Source organism: Podospora pseudoanserina, chromosome 1 (assembly GCF_035222485.1).
Source record: "Podospora pseudoanserina strain CBS 124.78 chromosome 1, whole genome shotgun sequence".
In the NCBI taxonomy this organism is placed as follows: domain Eukaryota; kingdom Fungi; phylum Ascomycota; class Sordariomycetes; order Sordariales; family Podosporaceae; genus Podospora; species Podospora pseudoanserina.
In genome coordinates, this window is record NC_085920.1 from 3,673,184 (window position 1) to 3,690,109 (window position 16,926).

At 54.2% G+C, this 16,926-nt stretch overlaps 6 protein-coding genes across 6 annotated transcripts; 3 read left to right on the forward strand and 3 right to left on the reverse strand.

Moving 5' to 3' along the window:
• Positions 1–37: 37 nt before the first annotated feature.
• On the forward strand, positions 38–1,492 carry APN1 (DNA-(apurinic or apyrimidinic site) lyase; the record flags this gene model as incomplete). The annotated part of the gene is made up of 1 exon (XM_062942319.1): positions 38–1,492. One exon carries the CDS (start codon positions 38–40, stop codon positions 1,490–1,492), a length of 1,455 nt encoding a protein of 484 aa, XP_062805254.1.
• Positions 1,493–1,838: 346 nt separating this feature from the next.
• Positions 1,839–5,407, reverse strand: BUB1 (protein kinase; the record flags this gene model as incomplete). The annotated part of the gene is made up of 3 exons (XM_062942320.1): positions 1,839–3,841; positions 3,898–4,303; positions 4,403–5,407. 3 exons carry the CDS (start codon positions 5,405–5,407, stop codon positions 1,839–1,841), a joined length of 3,414 nt encoding a protein of 1,137 aa, XP_062805255.1.
• Positions 5,408–6,124: 717 nt separating this feature from the next.
• Positions 6,125–8,856, forward strand: QC764_0012530 (uncharacterized protein; the record flags this gene model as incomplete). Its single annotated transcript, XM_062939906.1, has 4 exons — positions 6,125–6,472; positions 6,627–6,752; positions 6,816–6,947; positions 6,973–8,856. 4 exons carry the CDS (start codon positions 6,125–6,127, stop codon positions 8,854–8,856), a joined length of 2,490 nt encoding a protein of 829 aa, XP_062805256.1.
• QC764_0012540 (uncharacterized protein) lies at positions 6,721–7,938 on the reverse strand (the record flags this gene model as incomplete). The annotated part of the gene is made up of 2 exons (XM_062939907.1): positions 6,721–7,577; positions 7,848–7,938. 2 exons carry the CDS (start codon positions 7,936–7,938, stop codon positions 7,120–7,122), a joined length of 549 nt encoding a protein of 182 aa, XP_062805257.1. The 3' UTR covers positions 6,721–7,119.
• Positions 8,857–9,637: 781 nt separating the features above from the next.
• Positions 9,638–16,326, forward strand: APE2 (Aminopeptidase 2 mitochondrial; the record flags this gene model as incomplete). The annotated part of the gene is made up of 3 exons (XM_062942322.1): positions 9,638–13,798; positions 13,871–15,800; positions 15,853–16,326. Exons 1-3 carry the CDS (start codon positions 13,551–13,553, stop codon positions 16,324–16,326), a joined length of 2,652 nt encoding a protein of 883 aa, XP_062805258.1. The 5' UTR covers positions 9,638–13,550.
• Positions 9,809–12,122, reverse strand: ENO1 (phosphopyruvate hydratase; the record flags this gene model as incomplete). Its single annotated transcript, XM_062942321.1, has 4 exons — positions 11,642–12,122; positions 11,133–11,272; positions 10,723–11,068; positions 9,809–10,661 (listed from the first exon to the last, which is right to left on the reverse strand). The coding sequence occupies exons 2-4, from the start codon at positions 11,257–11,259 to the stop codon at positions 9,809–9,811; spliced, it is 1,326 nt and encodes a 441-aa protein (XP_062805259.1). The 5' UTR covers positions 11,260–11,272; positions 11,642–12,122.
• Positions 16,327–16,926: the final 600 nt, after the last annotated feature.

Sequence of the window (16,926 nt, forward strand, 5' to 3'; positions counted from 1 at the left end):
CAATTGTACCAGAAACTCGACGAAAATACAGCTCATCATGCCCCGCCAATCAGCCAGACAAGCTGCCCAAGCCAAGCCAACCGCAGAAGCCATCGGCAGGGTCGAAGAGAAAGTCGTCGCAACCAAAGTCTCAAAGGCAAAGTCGGCCGCCTCCGTTGTCGAGTCCAAGGTGGAAGTAAACAAAAGAGCCACAACCAAGCGCAAAGTCGACTACAACGAAGACAGAAAAGATGAGAGCAAGTCTGATGTCAATGACATCAATGACATCAAGGAAGAAGAAGACGACGAACCCTCCACCAAGCCAGCCCCCAAGAAGCGCAAAACAACCACCACCTCCTCCAAAAAGACAGACGACAGCATGCCTCTCGCCGCCCGCACCCCCCTCAACACCCTCAAACTAGCCATGAAGATTGGCGCCCACGTCTCCGCCGCCGGGGGGGTTCAAAACTCCATCACCAACGCCTCCAGCATCGGCGCCAACGCCTTCGCCATCTTCCTCAAACCTCACCGAACCTGGAAATACCCCCCCTTCTCCCCAGAAACCCCCTCCCTCTTCTCCTCCCTCCTAAAGACAAACACCTACACCCCCGACATCATCCTCCCCCACGCAAGTTACCTCATCAACCTCGCCCAACCCGACAAGGAAAAATCCACCCAAGCCTACTCCTCCTTCCTCGACGACCTGAAGCGATGCGACGCCCTGGGCATAACCCTCTACAACTTCCACCCGGGATCGACCGGTGGCCTCCCAATGTCCGAAGCCTGCGCCCGGATAGCCTCCCACCTCAACACCGCCCACAAAGCCACCAAATCCGTCATCACCGTCCTAGAGAACATGTGCGGAAGCGGTAACATCATCGGCTCCTCCTTCTCCGACCTCGCCACAATCATATCCCTCGTCGAAGACAAGTCCCGCGTCGGCGTCTGCGTCGATACATGCCACGCCTTTGCCGCCGGCTACGACATCCGCTCGCCGGAAGCCTACGCCAAAACAATGAGGGAATTCGACGAGGTCGTCGGGCTAAAGTACTTGAAAGCCTTCCATCTAAACGATAGCAAAGCCCCCTTTTCATCACACCGGGACCTTCACGAGAATATCGGACAGGGATTTCTCGGGTTGAGAGCGTTCCACAACGTGGTCAATGATGAGCGGTTACAGAACATCCCTATGGTGCTCGAGACACCTATTGAAGTCAAGGGGCCGGACGGCAAAAAGACAGAAGACAAGAAGATCTGGGCGGATGAGATCAAGCTGCTCGAGTCGCTGATAGGGATGGATGCCGAGTCAAAGGAATTTAAAGATTTGGAGGTGGAGCTTCAAAAGAAGGGCGCGGCAGAGAGGAAGAGGATTCAGGAGCAGGTAGACAAGAAGGCTGACAAGGATGCCAAGAAGGCGGCGCCAAAAGGGAAAGAAGGGGCCGCTGCTGCTGCGAGGAAAAAGAAGAAGACCGAGGAGGAGGCGTGTGATTCTTGTGGTGAGGAGAGCGAATAGAGGGGCCGAATAAAGTGTATAAAAAGTGTGTAAACTGAATATCTACCAAGAGGCATAAAAAACCAAAAAAGGAGGGGGATTATCTGCCTCGACTGTGCATGTCTATCATGTACAACTGTATAACCACAAAGGTCAAACTTAAACCCTAATAACAAGAAAACAATACTCTCTCACACCCACAACAAAAGAAACCCAACCGGTTGATGTGTTTCCTTCAACACACCATCCCTACCTCCGTCCCCTAGCCCAACCCTCCACCCTCCCCAACCCCCCCTCTAAGTCCCAACCCCCGCTCCCCATTCTGCTCCAACCAACCCTCCATCCTCTCCCTATACCCCCTCAACCCCTAACAAGCGGCATCCGTCCCCCCTCCCCCGACAAAATTCCCCGGATTCAACAACATCTCAAACAACCCCCCCCAAATCTCCGTCTGCCAATACCTCTTCAAGTTCTCCCTAATCCTATACCTCTTCCCCAATCCATTCCCATCCCTCACCCCAACCGTCTCGATATACTTCCCAAACAACAAACAATGCACTATCCCCGCCACCCCAAAATACTCAATCTGCCACGTCCACAACCTCCCCTCCCTCACCTCGTTACAGTCCTGACTCGTCGTCTTCCAATCAGCCACAAACTGAACATCATCCCTAAAATTCCTCATGTCGATCCCGCGCCCAAAATCAATCAACGTAATTCCCCGCGAGGCCCAACCCCCGTCACCCGAGGGTTGATACTTCGTCGACAGCGGTGTCTCATCACTGGGAAGGCGCAAGAGGCAGTTGTCTGCTTTCAAGTCACCATGCATGATCCCCTTGGCGTGAAGAGCCTCCACTGTGCGTAAGAGCTCAATAGTAAAAAACATGGCCAGCTGCTCGTCCATCACGCCCGAGGCTTCCCCGCGGAAGAGGTTGACCACATCCAGCAGCGTCCCGAAGGGGTGATACGGCAGAAATAAAAAGCATTCATCCTGGTAAAGGTGAAACTCCAACGCTGGAGACAACGAAGCCGTTGCCCTGTCGTGCGGACCAAGACGGTTGTGCGCCAGACGCATCATGTAAAACTCCCAAGGAGTAGGTGGGGACTCCATCTTGAGTGCCTCCTGCGGGTAACGCTTGTGATGGGCCGAGGCAAAACGCCCCTTGCCCATGATGGCGTTTTCGTTGTTTTCGTCATCGTCGCCGTCGGCGTCGGAATTATTCACCGAAGGGTGAGAGTTGTTGACGAGATACACCGGGGCAAAGGCTCCGGCGCCGAGTTCACGGCGGATGGCGTATTCCCTTTCTGTGCCGGGAAAGCGGAGGGTGACAGACGACCCAAGGTTGGAAGACTTGTCGCCTGTGCTGGAGCGGTTGGCCCCTTTGCCGATTGCTTTGCAGTACTTTCTTATCTCGGCACTGCGGTCAGACTTCTCGCTGCGGTGGTCGTAAAAGCCATCGTACGAAGTCAAGGGAGGCTGGATGTTCGATAAAATCTCGCCTCGGACAGCGGTGTCGACAGGATTACACTGGGCATCCTTGATAATAGGCCCCTTGTTGTGGATAACGAGCGTCTTGGTTGCCTTGGGCGTCAGCACCTTGGTGGCAAGGGGCTTCGACGCCAACGCAGGTCTGGCCTTGGGAAGCAGCGGCTGAGGCACCTTGCCCTTGGGAAAGGCATTCTCATCCTCAAACACACCCCGAGCCGGACTGCTGAGCGGTGTCAGATCTTCCCCTTCCTCCTCATCCTCTTCGGCAATCATGTTCTTGTTGATCTGCCTCGACGGGGTCTTGCTGTGTAGCTCGTACCGACCCATATCAGCCGTGACATCAAGCGACATTTCCGTTCGTTCCGTGATGGGAGTCATGAATGGAAGACGGTTGTTAGCCGCCTCCACAGGATCCCTCCACGGTCGTCGTGTCGGCACATAGTCTTCAGGGGGTATAGGAACAAACATGGTCCTCGTTCTAGGAGGCTCATCCGGATGATCGTCCTCTTCCCCATCATTAACATCGATCAAATCGTCCGACTGGTCTTGATGCTGCTTGTGTGATGATTCCGACCACACACTGGCATTTTCATCACCATCACCATCGACATCATCCTCTTCTTCCTCCTCCTCATCCTCATCGACATCACTGGTTGAAATACGCCTAGTGCCATCACCCATGGTATAATCATCCGACTCATACCCCCTTTCGTCATCACTACCACCAAGAGGCTTTACCGGCTTGACTTCCGCATTGAAAATGTCGTAGATATCGTCCGTGGCCGCCTTGGTGTGCAGAGTCATAGTCGGCTCACCGACAGACTGCCTCTTCTTCTTCTTCAGCTTCTTCGGGCCCGAAGGAGAGTCAAAATTCGTTTGAACTGCTTCACCGTCAGCGAATTACCCCCTTACCAACAATCCCCGAAAATAAACTCACTGGTTTGCGTCTCATTCAATTCCTGCTTCTTCTTTCTCCTCATCGTCTTCTCCCCCTTCGGATAAATCGGCGCCCCATTCTCATCCAACCTAATCACATCCGCATGGATCGCCATCTTCTGCGGCTTTCCTCCCACATTCCCAGCCCCCGCGAAGCTATTCTCATCATTCATAAACAGCGTCGACTCATGCTGCTGCTCATCCTCCCACTCAACATCCAGCCACCCCCTATTAGCCGCCCAAATCTCCTCAAAACTCTTCTCCGTCCCCGGCTCATCAGGCGTCGGATACACAGCCCTCAAGTCCACATAAATCCTCTCCCTCTTCCCACTCGCCGGATTCACAGTAACCTGAACCTTGGTATAGTCAATTCGAATGTGCGATTGTGATATCTGCTTGTCCATAGACTGAAGTACATAGAAACGCCAGCAACAAACGGCCCACAAATTAGTCCTAAATTGATCAACACTTTTGCTTATGTTGGAAAGTTACGGGGCAGGACCTACCGGATCTCTGAACACCGCCATCTTGGCCCCAGCACTAGGCGGTTTCTTTCCTCCCGCCTTCAACGTCTCCCCAGCCCACGGCTTCGGCGCCATGGTGTTCTCCTTTTTTCTTTCGGCCATCGACCCAATCGAGTCCCACCCCTTCGACTCCGGTCCACGAGAGGACATGGCCGACGGTTCCGGCGCAGCATCCGCATCCGAGAAAATCGCCAGCTTCGACTTCGCCGGCCTCGCTCCCCCACCCCCAACACCACTCGTCTGCCTCGGCGCCTGAGGATCCCTCACCACCGGCTCGGCAGCCCCAAAAGGATCAGCCCTCACCCCAAGCACCTTTCTCTGCGCCGGAATCGCCGGACTACTCGGCCCATCGCCCTCCTCTTGCGCCGCCCGCCGTTGTTCAAACTCCCCAAACTTCCTCACCAACCTCGCCGCAGGCGTAGCCTCCCTCTCAATCCCCAACTTGTAAACCTCCTCCGCCTGCGCCCACCGTCCCACACTCTCCAACCACCCAGCATACTCCTCATAAAACAACGCCAACCCTTCCCCAATCCCCTTGCTCGACAAAAAAACATATCCTTCCCGTTTATTATCCATAAACCACCCCACATACCACAACCACAACCTCAGATACCTCCCATCCTGCTTATACCTTTTGTCATTGACCAACCCCCGCGTCGCACGCTCCAGCACCCCTAGCAGCCCCGACTCTTTGGTGTTTTGCGCCGAGGGGTAGGCTTCCAGAGTCCACTTTACGTACCGGTCCCAAACGTCGAGGGGGTCGTCGGACTCGTCAATGGTTTGAATCTCTTGCTCAAAAGAGGCTTTTATTTTGGAGTTTTCACCTTTGAGATCGTCGAGGTTGTGATGGGGGGAGGAGGAGGGGTTGCCCCGGGGGGAGAAGAGCTGGGCGAGTTTTTTGGCGGAGCGGCCGGAGGAGAGGGATTGGATGTTTTCTTTGTGGCCTTCGATCAAGTCAAAATTGACCGAATCATCGTTGTCGGGCATTGTTGTTTGTGGTGACCGAGACCTCGGCGGGGGATGTAGGTGTTGTTGATAAAGTCGGACGTCAAGAAGGATGGAAAAAAACAAAAAAAACAAAGATGGGATATGGCAGGAAAAGAAGTGAGTCAACTGTTGCAAGATGCACTGCAAAGCGTGTCGTGCCCGGCGGAAAAAGGAGAGCGCGTTGGTGAAATTTAGGAGGGGTTGATGTCAGGTCGAGTCGAGGGTTGGTCGCGACCCAATCTGGACCCCGCTAATAAGACCCCCGCTGGCTGCTGCTGGGTTTCAAGTGTACAAAATATTTTGGGAGATGGGGGTTGTTGTAGCAACCAAATCGACAGGTGGTGTACAGTTGTCAGCCAACATGCTGCGTGCGAGCAGGGTTAGGGTTGGCCATGCTCAACTACCTGATGGGCAACCACACCTATGAGTGAGCAACCCAAGGGGGACAAGCCCAGTTATGGTGCTCTATGCGCTTCCAGCAAGAGTGTCATGATATGTCCAAAACTCCGTTAAGTGTGGTTTTGCCTGGAGGTCGAAGCCAACCTATACCTACCTGGTAACCTACCCGCCCAGCTGTGCAACATGAGCGCGCGGCATTGGCAAGGAGGAGACCGCGCCCCCCTCCCTTTTCCAATGAGGGATGAAAGCCTCATAATCTTCTCACAAAGACCCAAGAGCCCTTCATTTGTCCCCCAAAGCCGTAGCCAGTAATTCCCCATGGAATCCCTCGCCGCAATATCCCTAACAGGCAACATCCTCCAATTCACCCAATTCATCTCCAGCCTCGTCACAACCGCGGGGGAGCTCTACCAAACCCCAGTTGGCTCCTCGTCCTCCGATGCCACAGCCGACATTGAGACAACCCACCGTCGCCTTCTCAACTTTAGCGCCCTCTTGCAACAGAACCAGATAGCGACACCCCAACAATCAGCAATTGGCGTCAACGATGCAAACGCCTTGGCGAATGACCTCGCAAAGGAGTGCAAAGGCATCTGTGATGAGCTCTTGGAGATGATAGGAAAGTTGAGACTCAAGGAAAAGGGAAGTCGGAGGTTAAACAGTAATGTCGCTGCCTTCAAAATGATCTGGAACCGAGAGAGATAGAGGGGATTTGGAAGAGGCTGAATAGGTTTCAAGACATTGTTTCTATGCACTTTCTGCCGGTGATCAGGCAAGTAGGCCGGGCATTTTTTGGCAAATCGGATTGTGCTAATTATAGGGATGGGTGTCTAGTGCACAACAATCGGGTCTTCTGGATACGGTCGAAACTCTCAGACAAGAAAGCAACCGTATGAAAATTGACCAGACCAAGAAACTCGACTCTATCGCCAAAACTCTATCCGAGGTAGCTTCAGCAAACAGGAACCTCGGCACGAAACTGTAGAAGCTTTTCCACGGCTCAAGGCAGGAATTCTTGGCCCCGGCTTCACTAGAGAGATTGTCATGGGGAATCAAGAAGCTTGATCTGACCAAAAACGACATCGCAGCCCTCGCAAAGGAGCAGGCTGTTCTCAAAAGCCTGAACTTCTCCTCCCGGCCGGTACGCCACGATAACATCCCTCTAGCTTACGAAAAACACGTTTCGCTGGATGTTGGAACCGCCACCACCGGACATTGACGTCGATGACGACCCTGCCAAACACCGCTTCTTCAACTGGCTCAAAACCGGGGACGGCATCTTCTGGGTCTCCGGCAAAGCCGGTTCGGGCAAGTCAACCCTGATGAAGTTCCTCGCCGACCACGAAACAACCCAAACCATGCTCGAAGAATGGGCCAAACCATTCAAGCTCCTGACCACAAGGCACTACTTCTGGGCAGCCGGCACGCACATGCAAAAATCCCACGAGGGTCTCCTCAAAATCCTCCTCTACGAAATCTTCTGCGCCTGTCCCAGCCTCATCCCCGCCGCTTGTCCCCTTCGCTGGAGGCAGACCTGTCCCGAACGGACCGAGCAGCAGAGCACCGAGTGGACAACCCGTGAACTTTCTGAAGCCCTGCACCATCTCGGCCGGAATCAAGACCTCCACATCCGGCACTGTTTCTTCATCGACGGCGTCGATAAGTTTGACGGTGATCACCTCATGCTCTGCGAGATTCTTTCCAACCTCAGCCAGTCCCCCAACAGTAAACTCTGTCTCTCCAGCCGGCCATGGAACGTCTTCATCGATGCCTTTGGCAATAACATTGCGCGCAAGATCAGCATCGAGGATCTCACGCGCGAGGATATTCTGCGCTATGCAGAGAGGCGGCTCACAGGACACCCCAGGTGGAATCTTCCCCATTTCTCACCGCAGGACAAAACCGCCATTATCGATTCGATCACCGACAATGCCCAGGGTGTTTTCCTCTGGGTGTTCCTCGTGACAAGATCAATACGAGACGGTCTAACCAACCTCGACACAATGCTCGATCTCCAGCATCGACTCGAAAGCCTCCCCACCGACCTCGAGCGCTTCTTCAAACACATGCTCAACCTCATCGACAGCGTCTACCACCAAAAAATGGCGAGCTTCCTCAGCATATCCGCCCATGCCAAGCAGCCGCTCTACTACCTAACTTTCAGCATGCAAGAGCACGAAAGCGAAGACGAGGACTACGCCCTCAAGATGGCAATCTCCCCAACCTCCCCGCCCGAAGAAGAGCAGCTATACGGTCGGTGCCGACGCCGTGTCAATGCCATCTGCGGGGGGTTGCTATATGTAAAGGGCACCTCAGTCGAGTTCCTCCACCGAACAGTCCGCGACTTTTTGCTCACTCGGGAAATGAACGACTACCTCAGTTCGAAAACGAAACCAGGGCTTTCCACTCCTCTCTCAACTCTGCGGGCTTACACAGCCTGCTTGAAATGCAGTGCACCACCCACATCGTCTGACTCTGCCTCCTTACGAACGCGTCTCCTCAAGGAAGGTCTCTCGTATGCGCACGAGGCGTTGGAGGACGCGGAAGAGACAGCAGCCGAGCTGCTCGATGATATCGAGAATCTCTTCGTCGCGCCATTAGAAGACGGTGAAGATGCCATGGAGTGGACCCTGCTCGAACCGGCCGAGTTCAACGGGGATACCATCATCGGAGACGTTGTTGCGTCGGGAAACGAGGCATCCGATTTCCAGTTTCGAAAAGAGGTCCTCCGGACAGGGGCGGCAAAGTATGTCTCGAGGAAACTCAACGACAGTTTGTACTACTTTGACGACTTGAAGGAGTGGCCGCTTTGCTTGGTCGTTGAGGAACAGCAGTGGACCGAAGGTCATCTGCAAGTGATCCAGTGTCTGTTGGAGGCCGGCAAGGATCCGAACGAGGGGCACGGCGGGTGGCAATCGCCTTCGCCTTGGACAAAGTTTATTCAACGGACCTGCCAGGAGGAATACAAAGGACGACTTTTGGAGAGCAGTAGAAACGGACTTGTACTTGGCGTTTCTGTATCTTGGTGCGGCGAGGAATGCTCGGGTTGAGTTGTTTAGGTTTGCTGAGCCGGCGGTATTGGATGCGATGAGTTGTTTCATTGAGATGTTGTTCGCGCGACATGCGAGACATTCTGATAAAGCCTTGCGGGTATTGGAGGCGTTTCTCGACCTGTCAGCTGGCGTGGATATTTCTGATGAGGTGCTGATCACTTTGTTTGAGGGAGTAGGCAAAATCAGGCCCAGAGCAACGAAGCCAAATCGGCTGAGGTTCTATCGAAAGATCACGGAAATGGTTGTGAATACTGGGGCGTCTTTGGGATGGGAAATGTCCTTTTTACTAGAGAATATACAAAAGGCATTTCCCGGCGTTCTTGGGGTGCCATTCTTGCTGTGATCGGGGTTAGAGATGATGGACAACCGGTTATCGTACCTCCTAAGAGGAAGGCCGAAAAAGAAGGGGACTTGTGGGAGAGGACTTTGAAGTGAACCAAGCGGACTATAGAGGAGGGGTTTGGCCTTCAGGAGTCATCATGTGATGGGTTGCTGGACCAGTAGTGACACATAAACTACCACCGATCGCCTCGAGGCAGGTGAGAGAATCAACAAGCTCCACAGGCTCAGGGTAAATAATCACCGATCTCCGGTAATAGACTGTAGTCGAGTCTTGGATATGTCTAGCCCTGCAGCCTGCCAAATGTCAGCCCTTTTTGTGGAGTTACATGTCATGGCCGGCAAACCACGGCAATAGGCGAGAACCTTGAGAGGTCATGCCGGCAATGTGGTCCACGACCACCCCGCAAGTTTCCGAAAGAGGATCCATCCAAGCTTGGACTTTGAAAAAGAATTCACATTGGTATTTCCCTGCTTTCTAAGGCTTCGTCACCCTTTTCATAAGTCATCTCAGACATCTTTTGACCCGAGGTAAACCTGTTACCAACAAATCACCAGACCCCGTCCCTCTGGGTTCCGATTCCCCCCGAGGCATCCCACCGCGTCCACCTTACAAGTTGATGGACTTGCGGAAGTTCTCGCCGGCATACACGGCGTTCTCGCCAAGCTCCTCCTCGATGCGGAGAATCTGGTTAAGCTTGGCCAGGCGCTCCGATCTGCAGGGAGCGCCGGTCTTGATCTCGCCGGAGCGGATACCGACGGCAATGTCGGCGATGGTGACATCCTCGGTCTCACCAGAGCGGTGAGAAACCATGACGCCCCAGCCATCGGCATAGGAGTCCTTGGCGGCCTGGATGGACTCGGTAAGGGTACCGATCTGGTTGACCTTGAGGAGAAGGGCGTTGGAAGCCTTGAGCTCAATGGCCTTCTTGATGCGGAGAGGGTTGGTGACGGTCAAGTCGTCAGCAACGATCTGGATGGACTCGCCCTGGGTCTTGTAGAAGTAGCTCCAGGCCTCCCAGTCATCCTCAGCGAAGGGGTCCTCGATGGAGATGATGGGGTACTTCTTGCAGAGGTCGGAGTAGAGGGCAGCCAACTCCTCGTAGGTGAGCCACTTGGAGGGGTCGCTCTCGGGGTTCTTGAAGTCGAGATCGTACTTCTTGGCGTCCTCCTTGTAGAACTCGCTGGAGGCGACATCCATGGCGATCTTGATCTGGCCAGTGTAGCCAGCGGCCTCAATGGCCTCGGTGATGAGCTCGAGGGCCTCCTCGGCGCTCTGGATATCGGGAGCAACACCACCCTCGTCACCGACGTTGCCAGCGGACTGGCCGTACTTCTTCTTGGCGAGGCCCTTGAGCTTCTGGTACACCTCAGCACCCTGGCGCATGGCCTCGGAGAAAGAGGGGGCGGCGGAAGGAACGATCATGAACTCTTGGAAGGCAAGACGGCCACCGGCGTGGGAACTATCGAGGGATGTCAGCACATGTTTGATAACGCATGATAGCGGCCAGCAGAGCAACTAACCCGCCGTTGAGGACGTTCATGAAGGGAACGGGGAGGACATAGGGCTTCTTGGTGCCGGCAAGGTCGGAGACGTGAGCGTAGAGAGGGACACCCTTCTCGGCAGCACCGGCCTTGGCGACAGCCAAACTGACACCGAGGATGGCGTTGGCACCGAGCTTGGTCTTGTTGGGGGTACCGTCGAGCTTGAGGAGGAACTCGTCGACCTTGCTCTGGTCCTTGACGTCAATCTTCTCCTTGATGAGCGCGGGGCCAATGACCTCGTTGACGTTCTTGACGGCCTGGAGAACACCCTTGCCAGCCCAGTGGGTCTTGTCGCCGTCACGGAGCTCGCAAGCCTCGTGCTGACCTATATTCCACCGTGTCTGTCAGATATGGCTTCTCCTCGACGGGGGTATTTGGGTAAGACGAACCGGTGGAGGCACCAGATGGCACGATGGCGCGGGCGAGGCCAGTCTCCTCGGTCACGACATCGACCTCGACGGTGGGGTTGCCACGAGAGTCGTAGACGTAACGAGCGTGAACCTTGGTGATACCCATTGTGGATGATTTTCTGATGGGAGATAATCAGTTATCTGTTGGCTATGGGGTCTGCCGGAGTACGGGAGCGGTCAAGGACGGACTTGTGGTAGGTGAAAAGCAAGGCTGGCGGGTGGCGGGAAAGGGTATGTTTGGAGGGAAGGAGGAAAGGTTGAAGAATTGTTGACGTGTTGGTTGGTATCAAGGTCCCAAAAGTCGCTCAATTGCAAGCTAGGACAGACCAGGTTCGTGGAATATCCCGCAAGACTGGGTGGTTCGTCACCCAACGCGCGAATCCACGGGAGCTGGATGGTGGCAGAGCTTGAGGTGCCACGGCGTGGAGGTGATATGGGACGACAAAACAGGACAGGAGGCCATCGGATGATGCCCTGGACATACGTACCTGAGGTTTGATGGACTAATGAGTGGTGGAAGGTCTCTCGATGTTGTAGGGCGAGGATGGGAAGAGTGAAGATGGAAGAGGGAAGAGAATCAAGATGATGCACTTGGGGCTGGAGGTGGAAGCTTTTGGGTGAGCAGAGACGGAGGGAGGGGCAGGTCGTCTGGTGGGGTGATCCCTGGTCGAAGGTAGGTAGCGAGAACCCCCCTCTGGTTAGTGACTGCCAAGGGTTTGCCATATCGGAAGCACCTCGCAGGTCGAGGGCAGGAAAGCTCTCGGTGTGTACCGTCTACATGCTACACCATCCCTGCCCTAATGCCCAACCAATGTCAATTGCCAACCATGGGGCTGCATGTGGGCGGATCGAGTGGCCGAGAGGACGGTTGTCTCTCGCCCGGTCAGGCCGTCCCTGTTCGGCGCGGGCGACTTCAATTCTATTCTTCTACGAATCCGTTGTCGGAGCTTCATCCCTGACAGTCCGGTGGGATGGCGTGGGGTGTTGAATTGCAAATAGTCAAACATCCTTTTCACAACAGTCACAGCTGGAGACCCCCACCCAAGCACATGGAGGTCCCGTCGCCTTGCTGCAAAGTTTGCGGCGGCTTTGCACGGGCGAGTTGTCTGCTCGCATCCGCCCCGGCCGATGTCAACCTTTTTTGATCGTGATGGATAAGACGGTTGCCCCTCCATGGCCAGACTGACAACTGGTTGAGCTACCCCGCAGCCCAAGTTTTAAGACGTCAACAAGTGGATCACAGCACTGGCCAGGTCCACCCCAACAGACGAAGAGCTCAGCTCTTGTCGAGAAGCTTCCAAAGACCCCTTGAATCAAGATCGAAGCATTGATATGAAAGCTCTCCCAAGAATGTAGCGATGAGAAGGCTTTGGCACTCTGTCTTGAGCAAATATCCCATGTATGACCTTATCACTTCACTAAGAGGGTTGGGGTGCTTTTCTCGAGTTCTGTCATGATCTTCATTTCTGCGGTCAGCCACGGAACTCCGTACAAGTGTCCCGGAAGGTTACAGAGTCTCATATTGCTGGCAAGCTCCCGTGTGTTGTGCTCCTGAAGAAAAAATATCGTCCAGCGGGATCCGACCTACAACAAACATCTGGCGGGATCCGTCAACGCCAATTTTCCCAACTATAGCTATTGGCAGACCAGAGGCAAAGATCAACAGATTAAACAAATATCTAGCAGCCATACCTAACAAAAAGTCATCCGGAACATAATAGCTTCACCATTACGTGCTCCCATCTGACCAAGAGTTGAGAGATGAAGTTGCTCCTGACCGCCTGCCTAAAATGGTCTAATAGCTTCTTGCGTGGTCAGTCAGCAGGAAGGGGCGGAAAAGGAGGCCTGTGCTCAACCAGATTGCCCGCCTTTACAGGCCACCAAGGTGCATCAATTTGGGAGTTTGCAGGAAAGAGCCTTCTGACGAGCACCGCACGTAAGGAAGGTGCGATAGTTAGGCTCATTGTACATAAAATTGTTGCTTTTCGTCTCTCTTTCACTCTCTTCTTTTCCATCATGTTCCGTTCTTGCGTTGCAGCACGGCCAACAGCCAGCCAGGGAGCCCGGAGACATCTAGGACTTGCACCGTTGAGAAGAACAGCGCAGAGTTTTACTTCACGGTATGCAACTGGAAGGTCGCCTCTGACGGGACCCGCTCCCCCTTCTAGGAAGTACTAAGGCCCAAGCGGATTTGCTAAACCACCCCGCAGTCACTCATCATCACCCTCATCAGTCTCAGTCTCACCACGGCGGTCTTACTCTGCCACTTCTACTGCTACTGCCACCCTCACTTCGAAAACAGCAACTTCCACTTCCCAACGCCCTCTTTTGACCCAGCGAACAGCTCGCCTAGCAGCTCGTCCACCAGTCCGGCACTGCTCATACCGCCGTCACAACATGTGCAGAACTCACGCCCAAGCCGATGTGGCTAGTGGGGTCAATGTGGCAGCTCGTGAGCTGCTCCCCACCAACGTCATCCCACGGCACTATCATGTTACTCTCGAGCCCAACTTCAAGGACTTCACCTTCGACGGCACTGTCGTGATTGACCTCGATGTGGCCGAGGACTCCAAGTCCATTTCTCTTCATACCCTTGAGCTTGACGTGCACAGTGCCACTGTCAGCTCCGAGGGGCAGACTGTCAGGTAGGTTCCATACCCCGCCAACAATGCTCGTTCCGCCCCTGAATGGGCCACCAAAGCTCACAATAAACACAGCTCCTCGCCCAAGATCTCATACAATGAGACCACCCAAGTCACCACGTTTGACTTTGACAATGAAGTCCCCAAAGGCAAGAAGGCCCAGCTTGAGATCAAGTTCACTGGTCAGCTGAACGACAAGATGGCCGGTTTCTACCGTTCGACTTACAAGAAGGAGGACGGCTCCCAGGGTCTTCTTGCCGTCAGCCAGATGGAACCTACCGATGCTCGCCGCTCTTTCCCTTGCTTTGACGAGCCTTCACTCAAGGCCGAGTTCACAGTCACGCTCATTGCCGACAAGAACTTGACCTGCCTCAGCAACATGGATGTTTCTGGCGAGACAGAGGTCCAGTCGAAGCAGACCAATGCCGCCAAGAAGGCCGTCACCTTCAACAAGTCACCACTCATGTCCACATACCTTGTGGCTTTTGTTGTTGGTGAGCTGAACTACATCGAGACCAACGAGTTCCGTGTCCCCGTCCGTGTGTATGCTCCCCCTGGCCAAGATATTGAGCATGGTCGCTTCTCACTCAACCTCGCTGCCAAGACTCTCGCGTTCTACGAGAAGGTCTTTGGCATCGAGTTCCCCTTGCCCAAGATGGACCAGATCGCTATCCCCGATTTCGCTCAGGGCGCCATGGAGAACTGGGGTCTGGTGACGTACCGTGTTGTCGATTTGCTGCTGGATGAAAAGGCCAGTGGCGCGGCGACCAAGGAGCGTGTTGCTGAGGTTGTTCAGCACGAGCTGGCTCACCAATGGTTTGGTAACCTTGTCACTATGGATTGGTGGGATGGCTTGTGGCTCAACGAGGGCTTCGCTACCTGGGCCTCGTGGTATTCCTGCAACATCTTCTACCCCGAGTGGAAGGTCTGGGAGACGTATGTTGTCGACAACCTTCAGCGCGCCCTGTCTTTGGACTCCCTCCGCAGCAGTCACCCCATTGAGGTGCCTGTCAAGCGAGCCGACGAGATCAACCAGATCTTCGATGCCATTTCTTACTCCAAGGGCTCTTGCGTCCTGCGCATGATCTCAACCTACCTTGGCGAAGATACCTTCCTGGAGGGTGTCAGACGTTATCTCAAGAAGCACGCCTACGGCAACACCCAGACCGGAGACCTCTGGGCGTCTCTTGCTGAGGCCAGCGGAAAGGGCGTCGAGGATGTTATGCAGGTGTGGACCAAGAACATCGGCTACCCTGTTGTGACCGTCGAGGAGAAGGGCAACAACACCATCAAGCTGAAGCAGAACCGCTTCCTGCGCACTGGCGACACCAAGCCCGAAGAGGACAGGGTCATCTATCCCGTCTTCTTGGGTCTCCGCACCAAGGATGGTATTGACGAGTCGCAAACTTTGAGCAAGCGTGAGGACACCTTCAAGGTGCCCAACAACGACTTTTTCAAGCTCAACGCCAACCACACCGGTCTGTACCGCACCTCTTACTCCCCTGAGCGTCTCGCCAAGCTTGGCGAGGCTGCCAAGAACGGTCTTCTCAGCGTGGAGGACCGTGCCGGTATGATTGCCGATGCCGGTGCTTTGGCCACCTCTGGCTACCAAAAGACGTCTGGAGTCCTGAATCTCCTCAAGGGATTCGAGACAGAGACCGAGTTCGTTGTCTGGAACGAGATCATTGGTCGCGTTGCCTCAGTTCAGAGTGCCTGGATGTTCGAGGACAAGGCTGTCCGCGACGGCCTGGAGGCTTTCCTGCGCGAACTTGTTAGTGCTAAGGCGCACCAACTTGGCTGGGAATTCTCCGAGAAGGATGGTCATATTGAGCAGCAGTTCAAGGCTATGCTCTTCGGAAGTGCTGGTCTGTCCGGGGACCAGAAGATCATCGATACGGCCAAGGAGATGTTCAAGAAGTACATGGCCGGTGACCGGTCTGCTGTGCACCCCAACATTAGGGGCAGCGTCTTTAGTATGGCGCTGAAGCACGGTGGCAAGGAGGAGGTACGTTGTTTTGTCCCCTCTTGTCTATGATGGATGCTGACTGTGTTGTTAGTACGACGCCGTCCTCGACTTCTACCGCAAGTCTACCAACAGTGATGAGCGCAACACTGCCCTGCGCTGCCTCGGCCGTGCCAAGGATCCCGAGCTGATCAAGAGAACTTTGGATCTCCTGTTCAGCGGTGAGGTCAAGGACCAGGATATCTACATGCCGACTGCTGGTCTGCGTAGCCATCCCGAGGGTATCGAGGCCTTATATGAGTGGATGACGCAGAACTGGGAGAAGCTTGTCGAGAAGCTCCCTCCTGCGCTGTCTATGCTCGGTACCATGGTGACTATCTTCACGTCTAGCTTCACGAAGAAGGAGCAGCTTGCCAAGGTTGAGCAGTTCTTCGCTGACAAGAGCACCAACGGATTCGACCAGTCTCTTGCGCAGAGCCTGGACGCCATTCGCTCCAAGATCTCCTGGGTCGAGCGCGACCGTGAGGATGTCGCTGCTTGGGTGAAGGAGAACACGAAGAGTTCGTAAATGTCGACACGAGGACTATGAAGAAGATGGTTAGCCTGACGAATGGATGAGGCAGGATTCAAAAGCATTTCAAGTCATCTCTAGACTGGGGCGTTGAGTTGGAGCTGGCTTAAGTCATCATGGTAGACATGTAGACATAGAGTGCTGGCAATGTAAAATATAAAGACAACTACACCAAAAATATCAAAACATTTTGACAAACATGGCCTCGTTGAACCCCCCCACCCCCCACTTACCTTGATATTCTGCAGTTCGGAGATATTGAAGAGGTATCATGTAGAGCAGACGATCTGCGCAAGTCGCAGATCTGTAAAGTGCTCAAAGTGGAAGCTGTCAACGAGTGGCTCTGGAGCTCTCGGGCTTTTGAGAGGTATTGGAAGGTGAGGTGGTGGTCGGAGCTCATGGTCCGTGGTTCTCACTTGTCATTACTCTCCATCGCCCTGGATTGCGCACTGGTCCTGCGATTGTTATTTGACTCGATCTGGAAACCGATATACAGGTCAGGCCAATTTTCTTACCGGATTTTATGATGATGAAGATCAATTCAAGCAAACCTTTCTGCGCATCTTATCAGTTGTCGTTGCAGTCAAGTTAAAGCAT